The sequence below is a fragment of the Halichondria panicea genome, chromosome 9 (assembly GCF_963675165.1).
Source record: "Halichondria panicea chromosome 9, odHalPani1.1, whole genome shotgun sequence".
NCBI classification, from domain to species: domain Eukaryota; kingdom Metazoa; phylum Porifera; class Demospongiae; order Suberitida; family Halichondriidae; genus Halichondria; species Halichondria panicea.
The window spans coordinates 1,862,316-1,885,245 of record NC_087385.1 but is presented as its reverse complement, the minus strand read 5'-3'; the positions used below and the strand labels follow the sequence as shown (position 1 = coordinate 1,885,245).

Sequence of the window (22,930 nt, the reverse complement as noted above, 5' to 3'; positions counted from 1 at the left end):
AGTGACAGCCAGCCACGATGATTACTCCGAGACTGAGAGTGACAACAATATGGAGCACGATACAGAGGATGACTCTCCAGAGGATCAGGGTACGATCTGTACAACAAAGTCTTATTTTATGTAAAATAACACGCACTTACTGCCAGCAATTTTCCAACACACCCTAGGGTATCGACACCGGAGAGTGTTTCCAATTTTGCGTGGAGAAGGTCACTGTCCCCACTGCTTCTGTATGCCCTGCATGCAAAACAAGAATTGCCTTCGTACTTTCTTCCTGGCTCAGCTAGTCCTCATCCTGCTAATAATGAGAAGCGGTACCGTCTTTACCGGCTCTTCTGGAAGTGTCTCAATGATCTCAACGTCTCCATGGTCAAATGATGAGTACCTGGCAAAGAAAGAGAGATGCACAGATAATTATATCCTGAGTGTATTACTAATGTAGGTTCGGTTCAACTTTCCGTTCTAATAAGTATGCAGAGCATCAGAGAGAGGTACCCAAGTCATCTATGTTGATTACCGGTCTACATTTGATGCTGAAAATGATGACCTGTATATGTAGGTGGTTGTCAAAATACTTAATTATAGCACCAAATATTACCTACTCTTTTTTCAGTTTTCCTTTTCATCTCGTTCTTTGCTGTCTGGTTTCACTGCCCGTCTTTCTGTAGATAGATAAATATGTGGTTGTTCGTAGTATAATAAAAGTGTTTACATACAATTTGCTTATCCATCTTCGTTTTCTTTATCGCTCTCAGTTATCGAAGTCCATCTGTAATCTCAATCTTCCCATGCATGCAGCATGTGTATTGCATGTGTAAAATAAATTAATTGGTATTACCATGCATAGATGATACAGTACTGATGTGGATATGAAACGGCATAGTATCCGGAGGGATCCACGGGAAGTGTTTGAAGCTATCATCGTTACACGTAGGTGTATGTCAGAAACCTTTTAAATGACTTGTGGCTTCATTGATGAACCCATCCGATAAAATATTGAACAAGCTGTAATTGTCCAAAAGAGAACTGCCAGCTGGAGTCAATCTCTGGTGAACAGTCTTACACCTCTCCAAGAATTTAAGGCTTCTTTCGCCTCTATCCTCACAAAGTGAACATCGAAAGAGTAGCGCACTCATTTTCTTAAAGAACTTGATTTCTTTTTTTTGCAGATTAGTGATCATTAAATAAAGTACCACGTGGCAGTTTCTTATAAGTGTGGTTGTGTGTAGATAACAGAAAAAAATAGCAAACACAAAGACAATTAAGCTGTTGGTAGTCATTTTTTGTGAACACGTGCGCTATCTTGGCCGGGCCACACCCTTTTATACTACTCATACATTTGTGGTATTTTACTTTCTATAGATTGGATGCACTGTACAATGATGGTCATGCGTCCAACAATTTCAGGTGTTAATATTCAGTTTTACTGACGTATGCATGACAGATTAATTTAGTGTCACAGAAATCTTACTTTGTTGGGCCAGATTATGAAGGCCTTGTAGAGAATGAAGAATTGCTCAATACTCAATTTGCCAAAGTTTTGTTCAACAGTTTCAAGAATCTGGGATCACATTGACACGTTGACAGTTTGTCATTATACTTATAGCAGCTATATTATATACAATGGTGACTATGCCTCGGTGCGCATGCGCAAGCGAGGTATACGGTAGTGTGCTTGTGTGTGTGTCTGTGTAGACTGCTGCAGCTGTTTGGATCAATGAAGTGCAAGTAAGTATAAGAGATTCAGACAATCTATATATATAGGCTTCTAGTCATGTTTTCTTGGATTTTATAGTTGGCAAAATAATGCTTTGTTCTCGAGTTATGCCTATATGTTATTTCAAAAGAGTGCGTAGCAAAACTTGTACATCGAGTGTTCCTACTCTACTTATAGTAGTTAGCTCTGCACTAAAACGCTAGCTGCAAGAGTGAGAAGAGAGCTCTATACTGATAGCAGCCATTAATTTTAGCTTTTATAGCCTTTGTACTTTTGGCATCTTTTTTAGCCCATCAATCATGATCAATCATTTCCCACTCTTCGAGTTTCTAGATGCAGCAAAATTACCATTATGATATCTGTGTGTAATAGCTATAGTAGCGTATGTAGCTTTGACACATCCACCGAGGAATCAGCACCCGCGGTGCTTTCATTATTACAGTAATTTATTCATAATTATAATTATACAATCATGCTCAAATTAATAGTTAACATTAACATGGCAAAACATATATACCTGTTTGCAGATAAGTTTTTTATACTTTTTGCAGACACCATATTTCCTTAAGAAACTGTTGAGAAGTGTGTGGGAGTGGTCCCGAGTGATTTCCACCAACCCCAAGAGCAGCTGCAGCCAGTTGGTACACTCAGTGTCGATAGACTCATCTCTGAACTTGCGCTTGTCCCAGACATCCAGCAATAAGTCTAGAAAATTGAGAGCCTGCATGTGTGGAAAATTTGGTAGAATCCAGACATGCACAAATGTATGCATAAGCATCATGCATATGGAAGAAGACAAAACAAATTATAATCGTTAAAATGCAGGACGTCACTAGGGTACTATAGTCACACTATATAGATATAATTATAGAAGAGAAAGAGGGATTTGCATGCTCAGGGGCATTAAGTCCAAATTAAATGACATGGGAATTTTGATATTATATGCACATGACTGTGCATGTGGTAGCTAGGACATGTGCTTAGAGGCAACAAAGAAGGATAATTAGGGCTATTAATTAATGCGGTAGCTAAACAGGAAGCGCGAGTTGGACGGGAAACTACAGTCTCACTTGGAGTGGCCTAATTTAAGCACAATGACATGCATATGACTCTGATTTTTAAAGACAACAATTCATACCTACATTTCATATCTACATGATATATTGAATTGTTGAATTGTTGAGGGGGTGCTAAGCTCTCGGAGGGGGGGGGGGGGGGGCGGACAACATCACGTGAGCACAAATATTGCTGAGTCAGTCAATACTATAATTATATATACAATTAATGCAAGGGATACAGCAAATAGCTATAAAGCTAGGTGAAGTGTGTCCTATAATATAGGACACACTTCACCTAGCTTTATAGCTATTTTTATAATAATAATTATTATAAAAATTAAAACATTAAAACACATGCGTTTTAATAGCTATACAACATGTCAGCTAAGTGAGAATACCTAACTGAACATAATATTATACTAGCACAGTCTACTAAAGCAAATTCCTTGTGGCTAACGAGCTTATTCTATACTGCGATTGCATGAGGAAAAAAGGAAAATTTGTACAAGGATGTTCTACATTTGTAGGGGACCAGAGAGAAACAGTTAACTGTTCTGCTGCTGCATCATAATATTTTATTTCTTTTAGTTTTTTACAGTGTAGTCAGATGGTGCAGTACTTTGAACAGGTGACAGAGCACAGCAGCAAGGCGCCTCAGCTGTAGAGTAGGAAGCCTGCATGGTCAAGGTGAGCAATTCTTCACTTATCAAATTCCATTTCTTCAAACAGACTCTCATAGCGAATCTCTGAATTTGTTCTAGATTGTTGATTTCCAACTTGTGAAATGGGTTCCACACAGAGAAAGCGTATTCCAGATATGCATGGTCTCACAAAGGATGTATACAACTTTAATAGTGTTGCTGGAGAAGAATTGCCTGAGAACCGGCAATGTAGGAGTCCTATTAACTTCCTTGTTCATTGCATATGGTATTGATGTGAGTGTGCCGTGCCAGCTCAAGTCAGCCGATATAGTAATTCCTAGGTATTTGTATAGTTAAAAACCTGCTGCAGTACATAACTATTTAAAAGTAGAATTGGGGCCTTCACAATGAGCGCGATGTTTTCTTAGAAACAGACATAAACTTACACTTGCCAAGATTGAATTCTAATGATTTGGTGCTCAAAAATTTGAGACTTCATTTTGGAGATTTACGTAGTCAATAGAATATGTAATAACTCTATACAAGGTCATGTCATCAGCAAACATATTAACCTTATTGGCTTGAGAAATAACATCTGTGACTTGGTTTATGTACGTAATGAACAATAGTGGACCTAAAACCGAACCTTGGGGCACACCTGAAAGAACGTGTAAGCTGCCTGAGTTACTGCCATCAATTCCCACAAACTGTTTCCTCTCCAGTAAGTAACTATGCACCCAATAATTATTATGCCTCGGTGCGCATGCGCAAGCGAGGTATACGGTAGTGTGTTTGTGTGTCTGTCTGTGTAGACTGCTACAGCTGCTCAAGGATGAATCAAGTGCAAGTAAACGTTTCTATAGGCTTCTAGTCATGTTTACTTGGATTTTAATTCGTGGATTTGCAAAATAATGCTTCATTGTCGAGTTATGCCTAGTTTTGCTTACTTGGAATGCCATTGCAGCCTTTTCAGAAGAGCACGTAGCCAAACTTGTTTACCGAGTGTTGCTACTCTACTTAGTAGTTAGCTCTGCACTAAAACGCTAGCTATTGGTAGCTGCAAGAGTGAGGAAGGGAGCTGCAAGGCTCTGCTGATGGCAGCCATTAATTTTAGACTTGAACTTTTGGCATAGATCGTTTTTAACAATAATAATGGTCGATCATTACCCACTCTGTGAGTTTTTGCATGCAGCAAAATTATCAAAGCTATTAGTAGCTTTATGTTATGTAGCTTTGGCATCTTCACCGAGGCATCAGCACCTGCGGTGCTTTCATTTAGTATGTATTCGTTAAAATTAAGTTACAGAAGATATTTCAGAAGAGTAACATAGGGGACAGAATCAAATGCCTTTTTGACATCAAAAACCCCAGTACTATTATATAGAACTACTTAAAGTGCCTTGCCCGACGGCCTATTTTTTGTGATGCTATACAAGCTGATGAGAGTCATCGACAGTAGAATTTCTATTAGCTCCAGACATTCAGTCTGTGCATACATGTGACTGTATATATATAGTATATTTGCTTTTTAATAAGTGCTGACATCAGCGCATCAGCGTTTTACATTCAAATTACACAGGAAGCGACTCATCACCAAGTGTGCAGATATTTTTCCATATCGCACACCCGGAAGTATTATTGCACACTTGTTATTGCACACTAGGATTAATTGGAATGAAACGTTTTTCAGCAGTGAGAGAACAAGAAAAACAATAATTTATACACTTAGCTATAATCATGCAATGCAATGTTTATCAGTCTCTTTCATGTTTTCTAATGCTCTGTTGTTCTGTATAACTTCTTTGCTCTTTTGCAGTGAGGCTGAAGGTCAGGAGGTTGTCAGTATTCAGTTTAGCAGTCATATTTAATGCATCTAACAGGCATCAGTGTTGGGAATGAGTGCTTTGAACGGAATATTGCACATGCAGAAGTGTACTGCACCACCATTTAAGCCTGTTCAGGCTCTTGTAAGTCGTTTTTGCTTCAAAACAGTTTTCAACACTTTTCTTTTGCTATAGCGGTCCATGTCAGTGGCGGATCCAGGAAAAATGAAGAGGGGTTCCAAACTACAAGCGCACAGTGTGAGTAGTGAAAGTCACGCGCAGCGCGAATTTTTTTGGAGGTTACGCCCACTTCCGGTCACACATGACTAGGGAAAATCCCATACTCAGCCAGGGGAAGTCCCATAATAGACTTGCGTAGAGCTAGCTAGCTGCCACGAACAGTCAACTAGCTATATAGCTTAGGCTAACCTGAACACTCCTTTGGCAGTTGATGCATCAAAACAACAGGTGCAATCATTGAATCAAATTACAATGGCTACAAAAACTGATAAATAGCTAGCTGGTAGTTGTGGTAAAGCCACAATAGCTAGACTGAAAGGGAGGATCCGTGGCACTCTGGGACCCCCTGGATCCGCCACTGCATGTTTCCTCTTCTGATACACTGGAGCATGATAGAAAGCAAGCACACGCTGTTTATCCTTCATAACTATTCATTTTCAAAACGGGTTGCTGGTTGTCAACGTTTTTCTGGTCTTTTTTTCTTGTCTGTTCTCTACAAGCAAGCTCTCCTAGTGTTCTAGAGTCTTATTTCTTTGTCTTTTAGCCGTTTTCTTTCTCTTAAACTCGTCTTCAACTGGGAGAAACTTGCTACGCATCCTTCTGGTTGACAAAGCAACAACATGTTGCGCATGCGCAGATTCAACCTGCATTTTGGTTGCTAACCATTATCCCATAGATACTGATGATTATCACTCGTCTGTGCCTAGTAACTGTCACAGACTCCATACCGTAGAAACTGGATTATTAGCGCTTACTGGACTATAAGCGTATCTTTATTTTAAGGTTACGATATACAGTGTTTGCTCATGAATTATTCTTGAGTTTTTATTTTTTGTTTTTGTGAGAAAGGAAGATATTGTTTCTATTACTTTATGTGTTTATACTGTTGCACTACTCATAAGTAACTATTACAGCGCTTGCTAGCTATCAGTACGCTAACTAGATGGCAAAAAATTTACCACAAAGATCGTGTGGTCACTGCCGATTTTAGTCGTCAAATATTAGACAAAGAAAGACTCTAACAAGAACTAAACAGTGACCTACCAGCAGTTTATGATATTCCTGAGGGCGGCTCGAAGAGTTCTTGGTCCTATCTATCTACAAACTGAAGAAAAATGCCATAGTTCACTAGCTAGTCGGCTATTTTTCCATATTTTTTGACTTCTACACGAGCTAATTAACTCGATGACTGTTCATTGTTTTGAAGAAATTGTTTCGAGCCGCCCCGCCCCTTTCCTCCTTTAAATAGATAATTGCCTTACTGGCAAAGAGCATGCAATATCTAGCATATAAAATGACGACTAGCGTACCGTACTTATTCGATTTAAAGCGACACTTTTAAATAATTACGAAGCCAGAGGTCGTTTCTTTTGGAGGTTGAAAAATTATGTTGAAGTCCTGGTGTCGCATATTTAGAAGGTCGCATCTAATTGGAGGTTATTCTACTGTCCTCGATTATAGGCCGCTTAAATTACATTGTTTCTTGCGGCCTGGAATCGAGGCTGTGGTTTGACCTCTATTTAGGACGCGACATAAAAAAATAATTGTGAACGCTGCAGTCGCTATTTTTAGAGGTCAGAAAATTGGAAAAGATCAAGGGTGTCGCATATTTGGAGGGTCGCTTTAAATCGAATAAGTACGGTATACAGTCAAGACAAGTTTTTTTTTTTTGGAAAAAGAGCATGTATACATGTACATAATAATTTATTGGAAACAGTTACAGTTAATTAAATTTGAGGGATCAGGCCCTCTTCCGTTGCGAGAGTAATGTCCGCGTCACGTAGGGGTCGATGAGTTGATGATCTTGTCCCTCGGATGCACATGATTGATGATCGGACAGCAGCGAATGATAGCTTGCATCTTAGCCAGCTGATTACTACTGAGTAGTTTTTTCCTTCTTTCCAGGCGAGCATGTCTGCTATTCTTTTGTAAAAGGTGGTGGCCTCTTGTCCCAGTCCACCTGTGGTTGAGAAGACTAGGGGGGTGAAAACTCCTTGCTCAATGTCTCTGACACGTTGGCCGTAAGCCCGTTTTTTTTGTCTTCATGTTTCTTGTAGGCAGCTTTGATGTTCTGGAGCTGTTGCTGGGCGCATTCGGGTGGAAAACCCTCACATCAAAATATGCGTCTTGAGCAGCAGACCAGAACCCTCTCGCACGGATGTCAAGACGGGCATTGTCAGTGGTAATGGCTGAGCGGTGAGATAAAGACTCTCCGCTTAGTGGTTGTAGTCGGGGTTCTGTGGCAACATTGTGGCAGACTTTGGTGAGAAGTAAAGCTGTCAGATCACGTAGCTCATTATGCCTTATCGTTGGGAAGCCGCCCTTTGGGCAAATCATTGCATGGTTTGCTGAGAAGGCTGAGCCACAGTTGCATTTAGTAGGGGTCGATGGCAGTAGCCAGCCATAGCAAAGACAGAGTGCATCTCTGAATGCACCCTTGTGGAGGGAGAAACCATGGTCATCAATAGGTAGAACTGAAAGCCACGATGAGGCACCTTTCTCTTTGGCCAGGTCAAAAAGGCGTTTCGACTGTGGAGACAGTTGGCCGTAAACTGTCTCAGCTTGTTGGTCCTGAAGTGAACGGTTCGAGTGCCTTACAGATGCTTTGATTTCAATCACTTTGGAGGTGTCCAGTTGCTTGTTTTGATCTTGAGCGATGATGTCCGCAACTGGGGGGGATGTGACTTTTATCGATGCCTCGTTTGCATTTTGTGATGCAGTTACCGGATAATCTGATTAGTAATTCCTATTCCTCCTAGACGGACAGGAAGAGCTAGTAGCTTGATTACTACTGATAATTACTGCGTGGGCGAACACTGCATCGTAACCTTAAACGAGCATGTTGGCTTTATAAGGCGCGCGCGGTTAATGTTTAGATTCACTTCCGCCTGTTGCGGTACAAAAGGCCCGTGCCCTGGGCAGACCTTTGACCCCAGCTCCAACATTCAAATATCTGTAAACAGCTCTCGTTTCTTTTCCCGCTTCATAGCCCTTTCAAACGATTTAGACAGCTCTAAAACAAGCATGCGCATTTTATACCAGGGTGGGGATACATGCACGTGGTTTTTTTTTAACACAAGCAAACAAAAAACACATAATGGCTACTTATACAGAACAAGCAAGACTCAAGGTACCACAGAAGACATTACATAAATAAGATGTAGATCTACATCTATTCAGCTTCAGGTACGGTACAGCCAGCATCCTCCAGTGCACTTTCTGGAGGAGTTCCAGAAGTTGCTTGCGCTGTTCCCCGACGTCACTCTTGACGAAATTGATTCGGCGCCATCCGAAGGTAACACTGGAAAGTAAATATTAGAATGATGATTTCAAATACAATTAAATTACCATCAGTGTCAGGCGGGTGTAATACATCCAGTGGTGAAGCTGCTCCCCCTCCAGCGAAGAGGCCAAAGACAGGTAATTCTAGAGGAATTAATTTCAATAATTATCACGTGATATGGATGACGATCACTTATCTTTTGCACAGGTGCTTCTCGAGTTCGAGTAAGGACAGTTGGGGGTGAAGCCGGTCCTTCGAGGCCTAAGAAAGGTGAATGTCACTAACCTGTACATATGAATAAAATGAGTGGTACTTTCCTTAGGTCCCAGAGGGTATGATCACGATGATCCTCCAGTCTTGAATGGAGAGGGTCCCTGCCCGTACTGCCACCTGTCATCGTGTGTCAGAGCCAGACCACCCAGCTGGCTGATTGGAAGCGCTGCACCTAATTTGGGGAACATGGTGAAGCGCTTCAAACTATACAGAAAGTATTGGACACTGCTAGGTCAGTTGGGGGTATGGAATCACCCTCTATATAATTATGGCATATAAAGTGACCAAAACCAGTGCACATGACAAGAGGGATGTGATGCCTGACTGTGTATTGAGAGTAAGTTATAAATGATGCCCACTTTACAGTGCAAGTACGATCAATTGCTATAATATATACCTTTTCCAGGAGGTGCGTGAGCGATTTCCGAATCCAGATGGAGTTCCATACACAGACTTCCAGTCTTCTACTTCCTTTATTGTTTAATTATGTAAAATGCAATTATAAAATGCTGATTGGCTAGTCAAAATTTGCACGGATACGTACTTACTTTATATGTCTTCATAAAGACCTTCGTCAAGTACATGTACACCATCGTTTACTAGGTCCTCGTTTTCATCTACTGGCTCATCTGATTGCTCAGGTTGCACGTCCTCTACAAACTCACTGCACATATATACATGTAGCAAAATTAAATTATATGTAAAATAAATTATGTAGATTGCACATAAAATATATTATACGCAGTACCTGAGGTCAACTTTTCTCTGCTGCTCGCCATATTTCTCCGGCAAAGTTGAACGATTTTTCCACCAGCACTCTTATGGGAGTCCTACGATTCGGTCTTCTCATGCCCTGAACCAGTCGTTCACTTGTACACTCTCTACGTACATTCTCGTTCTGAAGTAAACAAATGAATGAATGTACAGTCACACATACATTATTAGCCAGCATAACGTACCCAGTCCATAATAGCAAGGTTCATTCTCATGTTGAATGTAGCTTCCACGAAGTGTACACGTTTTGAGATGTATGTGAGCAGCTGGTGATTGAAAGACTCCACCCAGAATGTGTCTCGACACTGTAAAAACAACATCATAGAAATTTATATAATAATTAGAAAAAAACCTCACTCGACAATGATTCGGCATTCTTGTAAATAAGGGTGTCTTTTAGTGCTGACGTGAATGACTCGATTGCAAGAGGATCCTCTAGTTTTATCTTCGTGGGCTTGTACCCTAGCCCTGGACGCTTACAGGGTGACGCTTCGTTACAATCTGAGTGCTCGTTCTGAGAACACGATTATAAATGTTATTGGTGTACAGAGTACGGACAACTTGTTATCATACACACTCACCTGATAATGCTCCAACTTGTCCAACAAGACAGAAATAACCTCTCTGCTATCCAAGGGCAATGAGCCTCTAGCTTTGCCCTATCTATCCTAGCTACAAAAGCCTGCTTTGCATCTTCAGTATCGAAATTCAGCTCCATTTGGTACCGAAAACCATGCCTAGCACGCTTCTTCTTGGGTAGAGAACGAGAGTCGTCACATCTTTCAGCCATTTTTTTTGCTCTTTTTTGGAACAAAGTATCTCGTGAGCCAAGGTGCTACATGCAGGCTATAAGGGGCGTATGTAGGACCAGAAAGCCAGAAATCGGAAAAAGCGGAAGTGAAGAGTAAATGAGTGGGCGTAGCAGGGCAATGCATTCCAAGGTTAACCCTTGACTTTGCGCAGATGTAATGAGATGCTCTTGCCTGATCACTCTACTAGTATCAGTGTAAGTAAGTAGAAAGCTGGCCAGCCTAGTTTTAAGAGTCAGGTAAGTAGACTCTTCATTCTCTTCATTGTCTGCAGTATAGACTCGATAATATGGCTAGCTACTTGCACATGTCTGCAGTAGACTCTAGCTAGCCTCGACTCCAGCCCCTTGAATAGCCTTTCTCAGCGGCTTGGAATCGAGGCTAGACTCTAGCTAGCTACATGCACAATGACTGAATGAATTATGTCTGTACATGCACAGAGCTAGATTTTGTGTGAATTTAATATTATCATTTTTTAAGGTGTGTTAATTCAGCCAGTCACCTAACTCCTACTTATACTCCCCAATTTATTGTCCTGAGGTTATTTGGCTCTACTGAAACACGCCGAGCCACTTTTCTGACTTTCTGAGAGCCATGATTCGAGAACGGGAACTGGAATAATTATGTTCAGTCCTGATATAATATAGACAAGCACGTATCAGCCAATAAGTTATGTTGAAATACTCAAGTTACTTTAATCGACTGGAACTTGCTAAGAAGCTTTTCTGACTTTCCGAGAGCACTGATTCGTTAACAGGAACCCTGAAAATAATATATTCAGTGCTGGACTAGACATGCATGCAGATATCAGCCAGTATTTGATATAAATTATACTCAATTCTGAGGTTACTTTAATCGACTGGAACTTGCTGAGCAACTTTTTTGACTTTCTGAGAGCTGTGGTTCGTTAACGGGAACCCTGAAAAATAATATATTCAGTGCTGGTCTATAGACATGCATACAGATATCAGCCAGTATGTTGATATAATTATACTCTTCTGAGGTTACTTCAATCGACTGGAACTTGCTGAGAAACTTTTCTGACTTTCCGAGAGCAGTGCTTAGTAAACGGAAACCCAGAAAATATATTTAATGCTGGTCTTAGACAAGCAGGTAGCAGCCAATACGTTGATACACTCTTCTGAGGTTACTTTAATCGACTGGGAACTTGCTGAGCAACTTTTCTGACTTTTCGAGAGCTATGGTTCGTTAACGGGAACCCTGAAAAATAACATATTCAGTGCTGGTCTAGACATGCATGCAGATATCATGCAGCCAGTATTTGATATAATTATACTCAAGTTTACAATTCTGAGGTTACTTTAATCGACTGGAACTTGCTGAGCAAGAACTAGCTGAGAAACTTTTCAGACTTTTCGAGAGCAGTGCTTCGTAAACGGAAACCCAGAAAGTATATTTAGTGCTGGTTTTAGACCAGCAGGTATCAACCAATACGTTGACACACTCTTCTCGGGTTAATTTAATCGACTGGGAACTTACTGAGCAACTTTTTAGACTTTCCAAGAGCATGCAGTGATTCGTAAACGGAACTTGACCCTGAAAATGTTCAGTATACTGTTCTTAGACAAGCATGTATCAACTAATACCTATAATTATAATTATACCCAAGTTTACAATTCTGAGGTTACTTTAATTGACTAGAACTTATTGACTTTCCAAGAGCAGTGATTCGTAAACAGAAACCCTGAAAATTAATTTTGTTGAAACACCCCTTAATAATAACATTACAAGGTAAATTCTATACCAGGATCCAACACAGTAATGATACACAAACAATCTTCATTATATAGTCAAGTCCTGTTGTGTATAATTATATTATAGTCTACAGCTATACAATATAGATGTAGGTATATGGATAAGCAGGACGATATCATGAAGTAGGCAGATGATGCTGCAATACTAGAGATTGAAGAAGATATGAGAGTGAGCGAGGAATACTCATAATGTACTGAATCAGAGGTATACAGGCATATATAGTTACAACATAAACTGTCGATGTGTACAATGTGTTAATTACGTAATGGTTATGCAATGTTTACTACGTTTATAGTTTTAGTTTTGTGGTAATACGTGCCAGGCCAGTTTCTTAAAATAATCGTCCCCATATTGGAAGGCAAGCATATCCCTACCAACGATCGGAGCGCCCCAATGATAAAGGCTTACTACCATACACATATACCGTGACAATCTGTCAGTGGGTGAAATTGAAACCCATTAACCAACCAGAAAGAAAAGCGCATGTGTTACGTACAGAAGAAAAAGGATGCCATCGAAGGGAGATTAAAAAGAAATTCGAGCATTAGAGGTGCAAAAATAATTATATCAATAGTTCCTGACTCAACCAGAAAATCAAATTAAAGGAAGATTTGAGAAAACCATGCTTTAATAATTACGTCCAGTGCAATCCTTAGCGTCAAGTTCTAATGAGCATGATAGACTATCCTGCATGTAGACATATAATTTAGGTACAATTGCAAGTGGATAATGTCTTGCGCATTGATGTCTTTTCGGAGTATCTCATTTTGCACAAAGCAACAAAGCAATCAGCAGTTGCGTCTCCAGATTTTTTTTGCTGATTTTCAATTTTTGTTGATTTTGGATTTCTGGTTCGGCTTGAGTGTGAAAGACGTTCTGAGTTGTGTGTGTCACTATGACGCTGAAAGTGAAAATTATTCGAAGCAGTGCTATATAATTATACTGAGACATCTCAATCCCAGCTAGGGCAAGGTAACTGCATGCATAAATTGTTTTATGCTGTAATAATTAACAATGTGCATTCTATATATATAATTATATAGATCTGCTATAACTGCAATGCTGTTTAATTTAGGAACCAATAGATTCTGTGAGGTCAGTTGGTATCTGTACACATTGATGGTGTCCTGCATGCATGTGTCCTATGAGCATTATTTATAGAAGAATAGAGTTTGATAATGTCTTCGTTCTTGATGTAATCTGCTGAAGATGTCATGATCAGGTCATTTATGCATATTATATGGGAACATGCAGATAAGAAATTTCAGTAGTTTTAAGCATCTAATAGTGTCATACAATTTGTCTCACTTTTTTCAAAACTCAGCTAGTGTATTTAAATAATTATATAGGGCATACTCTTTCAAACTGGAAAAGCTCTGTTACCTGTACTGTGTGCATGCATGTGAATAGCATTACACACTATTGGTGAACTGATAATTATATGAAAATTATGGCTGAGTGCATGTTATACATGTATACCCATGGCTATAACTATGCCATGGTATTATGTGAGATACCGTATATACGTATTGTGCTAGAAATAATATAGTTACTATATCATTAATACAGCACTATACATTAACGGCAAGAGTATAAATAATATAAGAAGAGAAGAGTGTCGAACTACCAATACCTCTATACACAAAACTGTGCACAAAGTAACGTGATATCCTGTCAATTGCGCAAGCTTGCGCACACATTACGCAACGCACAGAATTTGTTAGCAGTGAGTAAAGAGTGGAAGTGAAGAGGATCAACCCGACTATTGTCTCTATTTATGATTTTTGTGAAAAGATCGTCTTCTATCAGTGTGCAGTGAGCAGCTCTGAACGTTGAACGCAAACGAATATAGCTAGAATCAGATGTCATTGTATACATGCACCCCTAAAAACGTCACGGTTAACATTTTCTAGGAGATTACTAGTAAGTTTACAGTATACTTCATCACGTGCGCGAGTCATGTTACTTTGTGTATGATGCCGCTGAGTAAAAATTGTAATGGACAAACACATAACATTATAGGCAGATTGTTAACACTAGCTATAGTTCTGGTAAGTTCTTATGCATGCAGTTCACGATACATCTGTTACAAGGGCATAGGTATAGTGGATTTAGAGAACAGCTTCTTGGGGTTGGCTGCTAGAGTTTTTGCTATAGGTTTGTGTCATAATCAATTTTAGGATCAGGGATTGGTTTTGTAATTGCAGTTCCTCTAGTTTGCATAGCTTGATAGTAGTGTATATTTCCTTAATCCATGCAAGTTTTTAACGTTATGTCTTATTCCTTGGTGAACCAGTTAAGGACGCTGTTGTGGCCGTTGCATGTCTGTATATACAATAGCTGATGTTGTCTGTTTTTAGTTCTATATGAATAGGCAGTTTTAACATAATTATTGGGAGGGTTAGGGAGATGATTGGGTTAGGGAGATGATTGGGTGGAAGTACTGCTGAAGTTATAATTATAGCTTGAATTGTAAAAAAAAGGTTACTTGTGGATCAAGTAGGCAGATTATAACTATAATTATAGTTGGCTGTGAGAGAGAATAAAACTAAGAAGTGGTCGTCGGAGTATAGTTATATATGGTTGATCCACTATACCGGCCTCTCTTGGTGTATCTGTTAAAATATATAAATCTAGAATATTGCCCTATATATGTGTGAGAAAGGCTATCAGTTGGATAATTAAGTTTTAACGACACAACATTATTTTAACAGCCCCGGCCATATTAATTAAAGCCTGTCTGGTATGTACGTTGTATTATTATCTTGCTTTGTATGTCTACGGGATAGTCCATGCATAATGCTTATTATGAACTTGATGCTATAATTATATAAGGATTGCTTGAATGCATTGGATGGTTTATTCTCAAATCTTCCTTTGATTTTCTGGTTGAGTCGAGAACTATATATTGATATAATTATTTTTGCACCTCATCTTCGCTAATGCCAGAACACTTCATGGAATCTCTTTCTTTGATAGACTTTTCGTCAATGGTTGAAACACCTGTGGCTTGGTGTATTTAATTATAATTATGGTGTAAACAAATTATTGACATAATTATTCATTTTACATACTGACAGATTAATTGTCACGGTATGGTCACGGTACGGCCACGACAGTAGTAACTCTTTTTTATTGGGGCGCTCCAATCTTTGATAGAGATATAATTATGCTTGCCTTCTATAAAATGTAAGCAACATAAATTACTGTGTCAGGAAGTGCTTTGGATGCACCAGAATCACCTGCGGGGGGCTTCAGCCTCACCCCCATTTTCCTATCACCTATATAATTATATAGGCCAGCCTTGCATTACAGCTATATAGGACATATAATTATATCTAGAGACGATGGTGTACAATCTACAAGCTTAACTATAGCGATTATCATCTACTTGCAATGTAGTTTATGTTGTAACTATATACGCCTGTATTTATCCAGTGAGAGTTTTCCTCACTCTCTCTCATAACTGTCTTTCAATCGCAGCATCATCACTGCCTACTTCATTGTCACTGCATGCTCGTCCATATACCTATTGTATATAGGACTGGTGTAGACAACGTATATATACACTGCCAGGACTGAGGATTGTTTGTGTATACTGTTTTGCATGGATCCTGGTATAGAATTTAGTCTACACCCATGACACACACTATATTATATCAAATTATCAAGACAATACACAGTTAATACATCTATTCAAGCAAAACCTATAGTAATTAGCTGCTGACAACACACTATATATAGATGCATGCATGCATGGTCATGCAACAAACCAGGTACACACCAGTCTATCAGCCCAGCAAAATGAAATTATATAGTATAGAGTCTACGTATAGTCCTATACACTTTGATTCAATCTCTATAGCCAGAACTCAATATAGTTTCTCATGATTGAATCTTCTGTCACGAACTTACTCAAAAGGCTATCTTTGCACTGAGCCGTGAATAATAATCTTGCATCTAGTGAAATATTGTAATCAACATTTGAATTACTGCCCATGGAACGTCAAGAGTCGTTCTATAGTTGAGTAAAGTAACAATAACTGAAGGTATGGATGGACTGACTGCCTGCATTGCTTGTCCGAGAAATGCTTTTTATGAATTACAGTTGAATCACTACTCATGGAAAGTCTGAAAAGTTGCTCCAGGATCGAAGTTCCATGCAGTCGATTAAAGTATAGCCTCAGAATTGTAAACTTAGGTATGTCAACATAATTATTGGCTGATACCTGCTTGTCTATATAGGACCAGCACTGAATATATTTTCTGGGTTTCCGTTTACGAATCACTGCTCTCGGAAAGTCAGAAAAGTTTCTCAGCAAGTTCCCAGTCGATTAAAGTAACCTCAGAAGAGTGTATCAACGTATTGGCTGCTACCTGCTTGTCTAAGACCAGCACTAAATATATTTTCTGGGTTTCCGTTTACGAAGCACAGCTCTCGGAAAGTCAGAAAAGTTGCTTAGCAAGTTCCAGTCAATTAAAGTAACCTCAGAATTGTAAACTTGAGTATATATCAACATACTGGCTGATATCTGCATGCATGTCTATAGACCAGCACTGAATATGTTATTTTTCTGGATTCCCGTTAACGAACCACTGCTCTCGGAAAGTCAGAAAAGTTGCTTAGCAAGTTTCAGTCGATTAAAGTAACCTCAGAATTGTAAACTTGAGTATATATCAACATACTGGCTGATATCTGCATGCATGTCTATAGACCAGCACTGAATATGTTATTTTTCTGGATTCCCGTTAACAAACCACTGCTCTCGGAAAGTCAGAAAAGTTGCTCAGCAAGTTCCAGTCGATTAATTAAAGTAACCTCAGAATTGTAAACTTGAGTATATATCAACATACTGGCTGATATCTGCATGCATGCATGTCTAGACTAGCATTGAATATATTATTTTTCAGGGTTCCCGTTAACAAACCACTGCTCTCGGAAAGTCAGAAAAGTTGCTCAGCAAGTTCCAGTCGATTAATTAAAGTAACCTCAGAATTGTAAACTTGAGTATATATCAACATACTGGCTGATATCTGCATGCATGTCTATAGACCAGCACTGAATATGTTATTTTTCTGGATTCCCGTTAACGAACCACTGCTCTCGGAAAGTCAGAAATGTTGCTCAGCAAGTTCCAGTCGATTAAAGTAACCTCAGAATTGTAAACTTGAGTATATATCAACATACTGACTGATATCTGCATGCATGTCTATAGACCAGCACTGAATATGTTATTTTTCTGGATTCCCGTTAACGAACCACTGCTCTCGGAAAGTCAGAAAAGTTGCTTAGCAAGTTCCAGTCAATTAAAGTAACCTCAGAATTGTAAACTTGAGTATATATCAACATACTGGCTGATATCTGCATGCATGTCTATAGACCAGCACTGAATATGTTATTTTTCTGGATTCCCGTTAACGAACCACTGCTCTCGGAAAGTCAGAAAAGTTGCTCAGCAAGTTCCAGTCGATTCAAATAACCTCAGAAGAGTATATATCAACATACTAGCTGATATCTGCATGCATGTCTAGCCCAGCACGGAATATATTATTTTTCAGGGTTCCCGTTAACGAACCACTGTTCTCGGAAAGTCAGAAAAGTTGCTCAGCAAGTTCCAGTCGATTGAAGTAACCTCAGAATTGTAAACTTGAGTATATATCAACATACTGGCTGATATCTGCATGCATGTCTAGACCAGCACTGAATATATTATTTTTCTGGGTTCCCGTTAACGAACCACTGCTCTCGGAAAGTCAGAAATGTTGCTCAGCAAGTTCCAGTCGATTAAAGTAACCTCAGAATTATAAACTTGAGTATAATAATATCAACATATTGGCTGATATCTGCATGCATGTCTAGACCAGCACTGAATATGTTATTTTTCTGGGTTCCCGTTAACGAACCACTGCTCTCGGAAAGTCAGAAAAGTTGCTCAGCAAGTTCCAGTCGATTAAAGTAACTTGAGTATATCAACATAACTTATTGGCTGATATACTTAATTGCTTGTGTATAGACCAGGATTGAACATAATTATTCCAGTTCCCGTTCTATAATCATGGCTCTCAGAAAGTCAGAAAAGTGGCTCGGCGTGTTTCAGTATAGAGCCAAATAACCTCTGCAGAAGTTATTTGGCTCTATGGACAATAAATTGGGGAGTATAAGTAGGAGTTAGGTGACTGGCTGAATTAAAAATGATAATGTTAAATTCATACTAAATCTAGCTCAGTGTACAGACAAAATTAATTCAGTCATTGTGCATGTAGCTAGCTAGAGTCTACTGCAGACATGTGCTAGTAGCTAGCTATTATATCAAGTCTATACTGCAGACAATGGAGAGTCTACTTAAAACTAGGCTGGCCAGCTTTCTACTTACTTACATAGACTAGTAGAGTGATCAGGCAAGAGGATATCTCTGTGCAAAATCAAAGGTTAACCTTGGAATGCATTGCCCTGCTACGCCCACTCATTTACTCTTCACTTCCGCTTTTTCCGATTTCTGGCTTTCTGGTCCTACAGGCGTATCAAAGTAAAACCTGTGTGCATGAAGCGAGCAGTGAAGCAAAAGAGGCCAGAGAGTTTACCGCACGCGGCCATATTTAATCATTTCCGCCTCGAGTGCCCAGGGCACGCCCCTTTTATAGTCAGCATGCTCGTTTAAGCTCAACTGCAGGCTTTTTATACTCGAATTGAAGCGCTTTTCCAATTATGCGATGGTTATTAGTGAAATTATGATTCATCTAATTTTGTTTATCTATGAGCTAGTTAGCTTGTACAGTGCAGGATAGCCATATAGCTGGTGATATCCATCTGTAAGGACTCTCTGGGCATGTTGTTACCTTGTCTGATATGCTGAGAGAATGTGAGACATAGATGAGGTCCTTTTATTCCAAGTTCCTTCAATATAAATGTTTTTATAATATGAATTTCAATGATGTAAATGAACTGTAAAATGAACTAGTATGATATAGATCCAGTTAGGGTTTCCTTGCTTGCTCACTTTATTTCTAGCCAGCTTGCGTCACAGAGACATCCGGTTGCTGGGTGGGGCTCGAAATGACTGCATTATAGGTGCATTCTCGAATATAAGTGTATAGAGCTCTACTATTGAACCCAAAAGCGCATGCGCTAATAATCCAGTTTCTACGGTAGTCATAGTAGCTCACAAACGTATTGGAACTGCTTACAATCTTGATTGAACTAGCTACAGTGCATCCAGTCTAGAGAGTAGAATACCAAAATAGGCGAGTACAGTTTTACACTTAAAACAAAATTGGAAGAAATTGTGCTGATACCATTGTATATAGGTGCTACAACATTATTCAATTGTTGTAGTGGGAATTTTTGAGGGTGATCGTAAAAAAACATATGTAACATCAATTATCTCCGAAATAAAGCATTTCTGAAAAAATTTTTCTTATCAGAAGTTATTTAAGCTTACTCCATGTAAGTTTTGGACCTTAGCTGTAAAATTTTCTTTAAATCTCTCCCTAACCAAAACGGCACTAAAAACAAGAAATGTTGAGCACTGCGGAGGATGTGTAGATATTTAAGCAACATCGAACCTATTATAGCCAAGCTATCATTAGATGTTGTGACAAAGTTCCAAACCTTAGACGAAAATCGTTGGTCTCAGGCTCCCTGAGCGATTACTCACTATAACAATTGTGTAGTAGAGTCAGCGGCAAAGAAGCCTAGAGTCTTTCCAGTAAAACAAATCCATACAGCTGTAATGCAATTGTATATGTATATAGAGGTGGTTTACCATAAATCCCTAGCAACCATGAGTGTTATATATTATATCATATAATAATGTGATTGGTTAGCTACAATCGCGCATTTACTCCTCTACCACGTTCAAACTATCAGAAAGTAAAAAGAAAGCATTGTGGGCTTGCTCTGTCAATATAGCTATAGCTAGCTACAGGTACTAATGCTTACCGTTCGACGCCAGAGTTTCTAGTTCCACGCTGTTAAAGAAATACTGATGTACACAGCCAATAATACACGGGCCTGTATGCAGATGTAATCGCCCACGACCTGCTTACATCCTGGAACCACAGGCCTGTTACAGCACGTACATCCTGTCCTGAATACAGACCGTAAATAACGGGCCTGTTTCAGCCTGTATCACCCACATTCTGCTTACAGCCTGTGCAGCCAGTGTATGCGCATGTGCAGAGAGAGAGTTGCTTAGCTACGAAATCCACCAAGAGACTAAAAAGGTGCTTCAGTTTGATCTTCTTGTTCAGTTGCAGCATTGATTTTGAGCAGCTGTAGCAGTCTACACACACAGACACACAAACACACTACCGTATACCTCGCTTGCGCATGCGCACCGAGGCATAATTATACCTGAATATTTTCCTTTTTGCTGTCCGATAAAATAGAACATACGGTAATAGTTCAGGCCCTATAATAGCTATAGCAACTATTCTAACATATGCCTGCATGTATAACGAGTGTTGCAAGCGTGCGCTTGCTAATGCCTCTCGCCATGTTTTTGCTTTCGCTCAAAAGTATTAGAGTGTTATAGAAGAGGTAAATAATTTGCAATGTGCTTTGATTGTTTCACAGGAAAGGGGAGTTCACAGTTACTAGTGTATACTGATCGTCTTAAAATAATGGGAGCAAACCTTTGTCAAAGGCATAATTATAGTCAGTATTAGTCCAGTACAATTCAATTACAGAATTAAATCAATGATACTGAAGCAACTGCATGTTATTTAAATGGCCTGTATATAGCCAAACAGTGGGAGCAAACCTTTGTCAAAGGCACAGACTATAAGATATAATTTAAGCACAGACAGTAGTATAGCACAGACAGTTCTTGCATCCAAAGGAAAATTAAAGGGTGTGTCCAAAGAGATCAAGTTCACAATGGCTACTATAGCTAGCTGTTTTTTAACAGATCTTTTCTGACTCTAGTAGCTAACGAAAAGCTAGCGCTTTAGTGCAAGGCTAACTCATGTGTTGAATAGAAAGTTTGTGCGAACAGATGATGCTATGAAAGATTCTGAAGGGACTGCAACAGCCGTCACTGTGAGTCAAACTAGCCATAACTCGAGAAAGAAGCTTTAGTTTGCTAATCCACGAATCAAAAACCAAGATAACGTGGTTAGAAGCCTATAGAAGCTGTTAGTTTTCGTCGCATTGCAACCGTTGAGCAGTTACAGCTGGAATACACACACACACAGACACACATACACACACACAGTCAGCTTTACCGTATCCCTCATGCGGCTACGCCTCGAGGCATAACAATATACAGTGAGATCATCTGCACGACTGACACTAACTTTAGCAAAGCCTCATAAAAAGATGTACTTTGTCCGTTTTTTTACAATTTGTATGATGAAATTGTTGTCAATTATTTCGCGCATGCGCATACAAGGTATATCAGGCCGCCTTTCTCTTCGCGGCCTGGAATCGAGGCTAGAGAGATCCACACGCCAAGGTACTTGTAGTGGTCAACTTTAAGTAGGGGACGTCCACTGATATTGAGACACATGTTGAGAAGTGGTGGGCTGAATTTTCTTGATAGTCATGTATTTACACTTGCTTTGGTTAAACAAGAGTACATTTGTTTCAGACTCAGCAGGGGCGTAACTGAAAATTTACCAGAAGGAGGCAATCGTCCCCGCAAATATTTAACTGGAAACCACACCCACAATTATCACGTAGAAGTGCATGCAAATGGCAGAAAACTGCTATTCACCTGCTCTTTTCTTCATCAACAAGACACTGATAGAGCTCATTTTAATAAATATATACCTAGTTGGCTAGTTATCCAGAAGTTAGCTAGCCAGAGCTATTAAAAGTTACTGAGGTGAGTCACATGAAACTTGAAGTTCAATAGTACAGGATGCAAGGGCCTCATCTGCCTCATTGCTATATAGTTACGCCCCTGCTCAGAATACAGACAAACATGGACAAACCAACAAGCACTCTGCATGCCAATTGGATTGAGGATGCTATAAACTTTTACTTGAAGGTTCATGCTGGAAACGCAGTACAATGGCAGCTAGGTGAGCAGACTCAGAATACAGACAAACAGACAAACCTAGAACTCTGCCAATCCTAAGTATTATTATAACAATAATTGTAACTGGAACCCGTGACCTCTGACTTTTAGTCAACCCCTCCCCCTTAAAGCAACGCTGGGACCTCCTACCTCAGTGATGGTGTCATTTAGAGTTCCAAGAGTGCTGACTTTGGCCATAGAGCCTGGCTCCATTATTTTGGACATGTAGTTAGCCCTGATATTAACAAGCATCAAAAACAGTTCATCCTTTGTCTCAAGAAACAGCTCCATGGAGTGAAGGAAGTTCCTGCATGTATAGAGAAATGATGCAGCATTCGATGTGAAACATAATAATTAATTTGCATGAAGTATGTCTTAGGCAGATCTGATTAAAGTACTGCTTATATATGTAACGAGTGTTGCAAGCGTGCCTCTCGCCATGTTTTTTCTTTCACTCAAAAGTATTAGAGTGTTATAGAAGAGGTAATAAAATTATCTATCTACAGAAAGTATA

General features: G+C 39.4%; 1 protein-coding gene and 1 long non-coding RNA gene across 5 annotated transcripts in view; both read right to left on the bottom strand.

Annotated features, from left to right (window-relative positions):
- Window positions 1-22,930, bottom strand: part of LOC135341066 (uncharacterized) — a 67,234-nt gene that overhangs the window by 11,807 nt on the left and 32,497 nt on the right. Inside the window, exons 9-14 of one of the 3 annotated variants that reach the window (XM_064537540.1) lie at window positions 22,567-22,723; window positions 2,235-2,438; window positions 1,472-1,561; window positions 717-1,206; window positions 599-662; window positions 300-547 (exon numbers count right to left, since the gene is read on the bottom strand). In XM_064537540.1, the coding sequence (XP_064393610.1) occupies window positions 1,171-1,206; window positions 1,472-1,561; window positions 2,235-2,438; window positions 22,567-22,723 (487 nt within the window). In that variant the 3' untranslated portion in view covers window positions 300-547; window positions 599-662; window positions 717-1,170. Of the gene's footprint in view, window positions 1-299; window positions 548-598; window positions 663-716; window positions 1,207-1,471; window positions 1,562-2,234; window positions 2,439-22,566; window positions 22,724-22,930 lie in introns of those variants that run through there. The other 2 variants (XM_064537539.1, XM_064537538.1) reach the window with 2 other exon arrangements.
- LOC135342078 (uncharacterized) lies at window positions 8,560-10,626 on the bottom strand. 2 transcript variants are annotated; one of them, XR_010396751.1, is made up of 8 exons: window positions 10,391-10,626; window positions 10,167-10,323; window positions 9,995-10,114; window positions 9,784-9,933; window positions 9,580-9,699; window positions 9,433-9,506; window positions 8,828-9,207; window positions 8,560-8,780 (listed from the first exon to the last, which is right to left on the bottom strand). It is a non-coding gene; the product is annotated as an uncharacterized LOC135342078 (long non-coding RNA). The 2 variants fall into 2 exon arrangements; XR_010396750.1 differs by having other exon boundaries at window positions 9,584-9,699.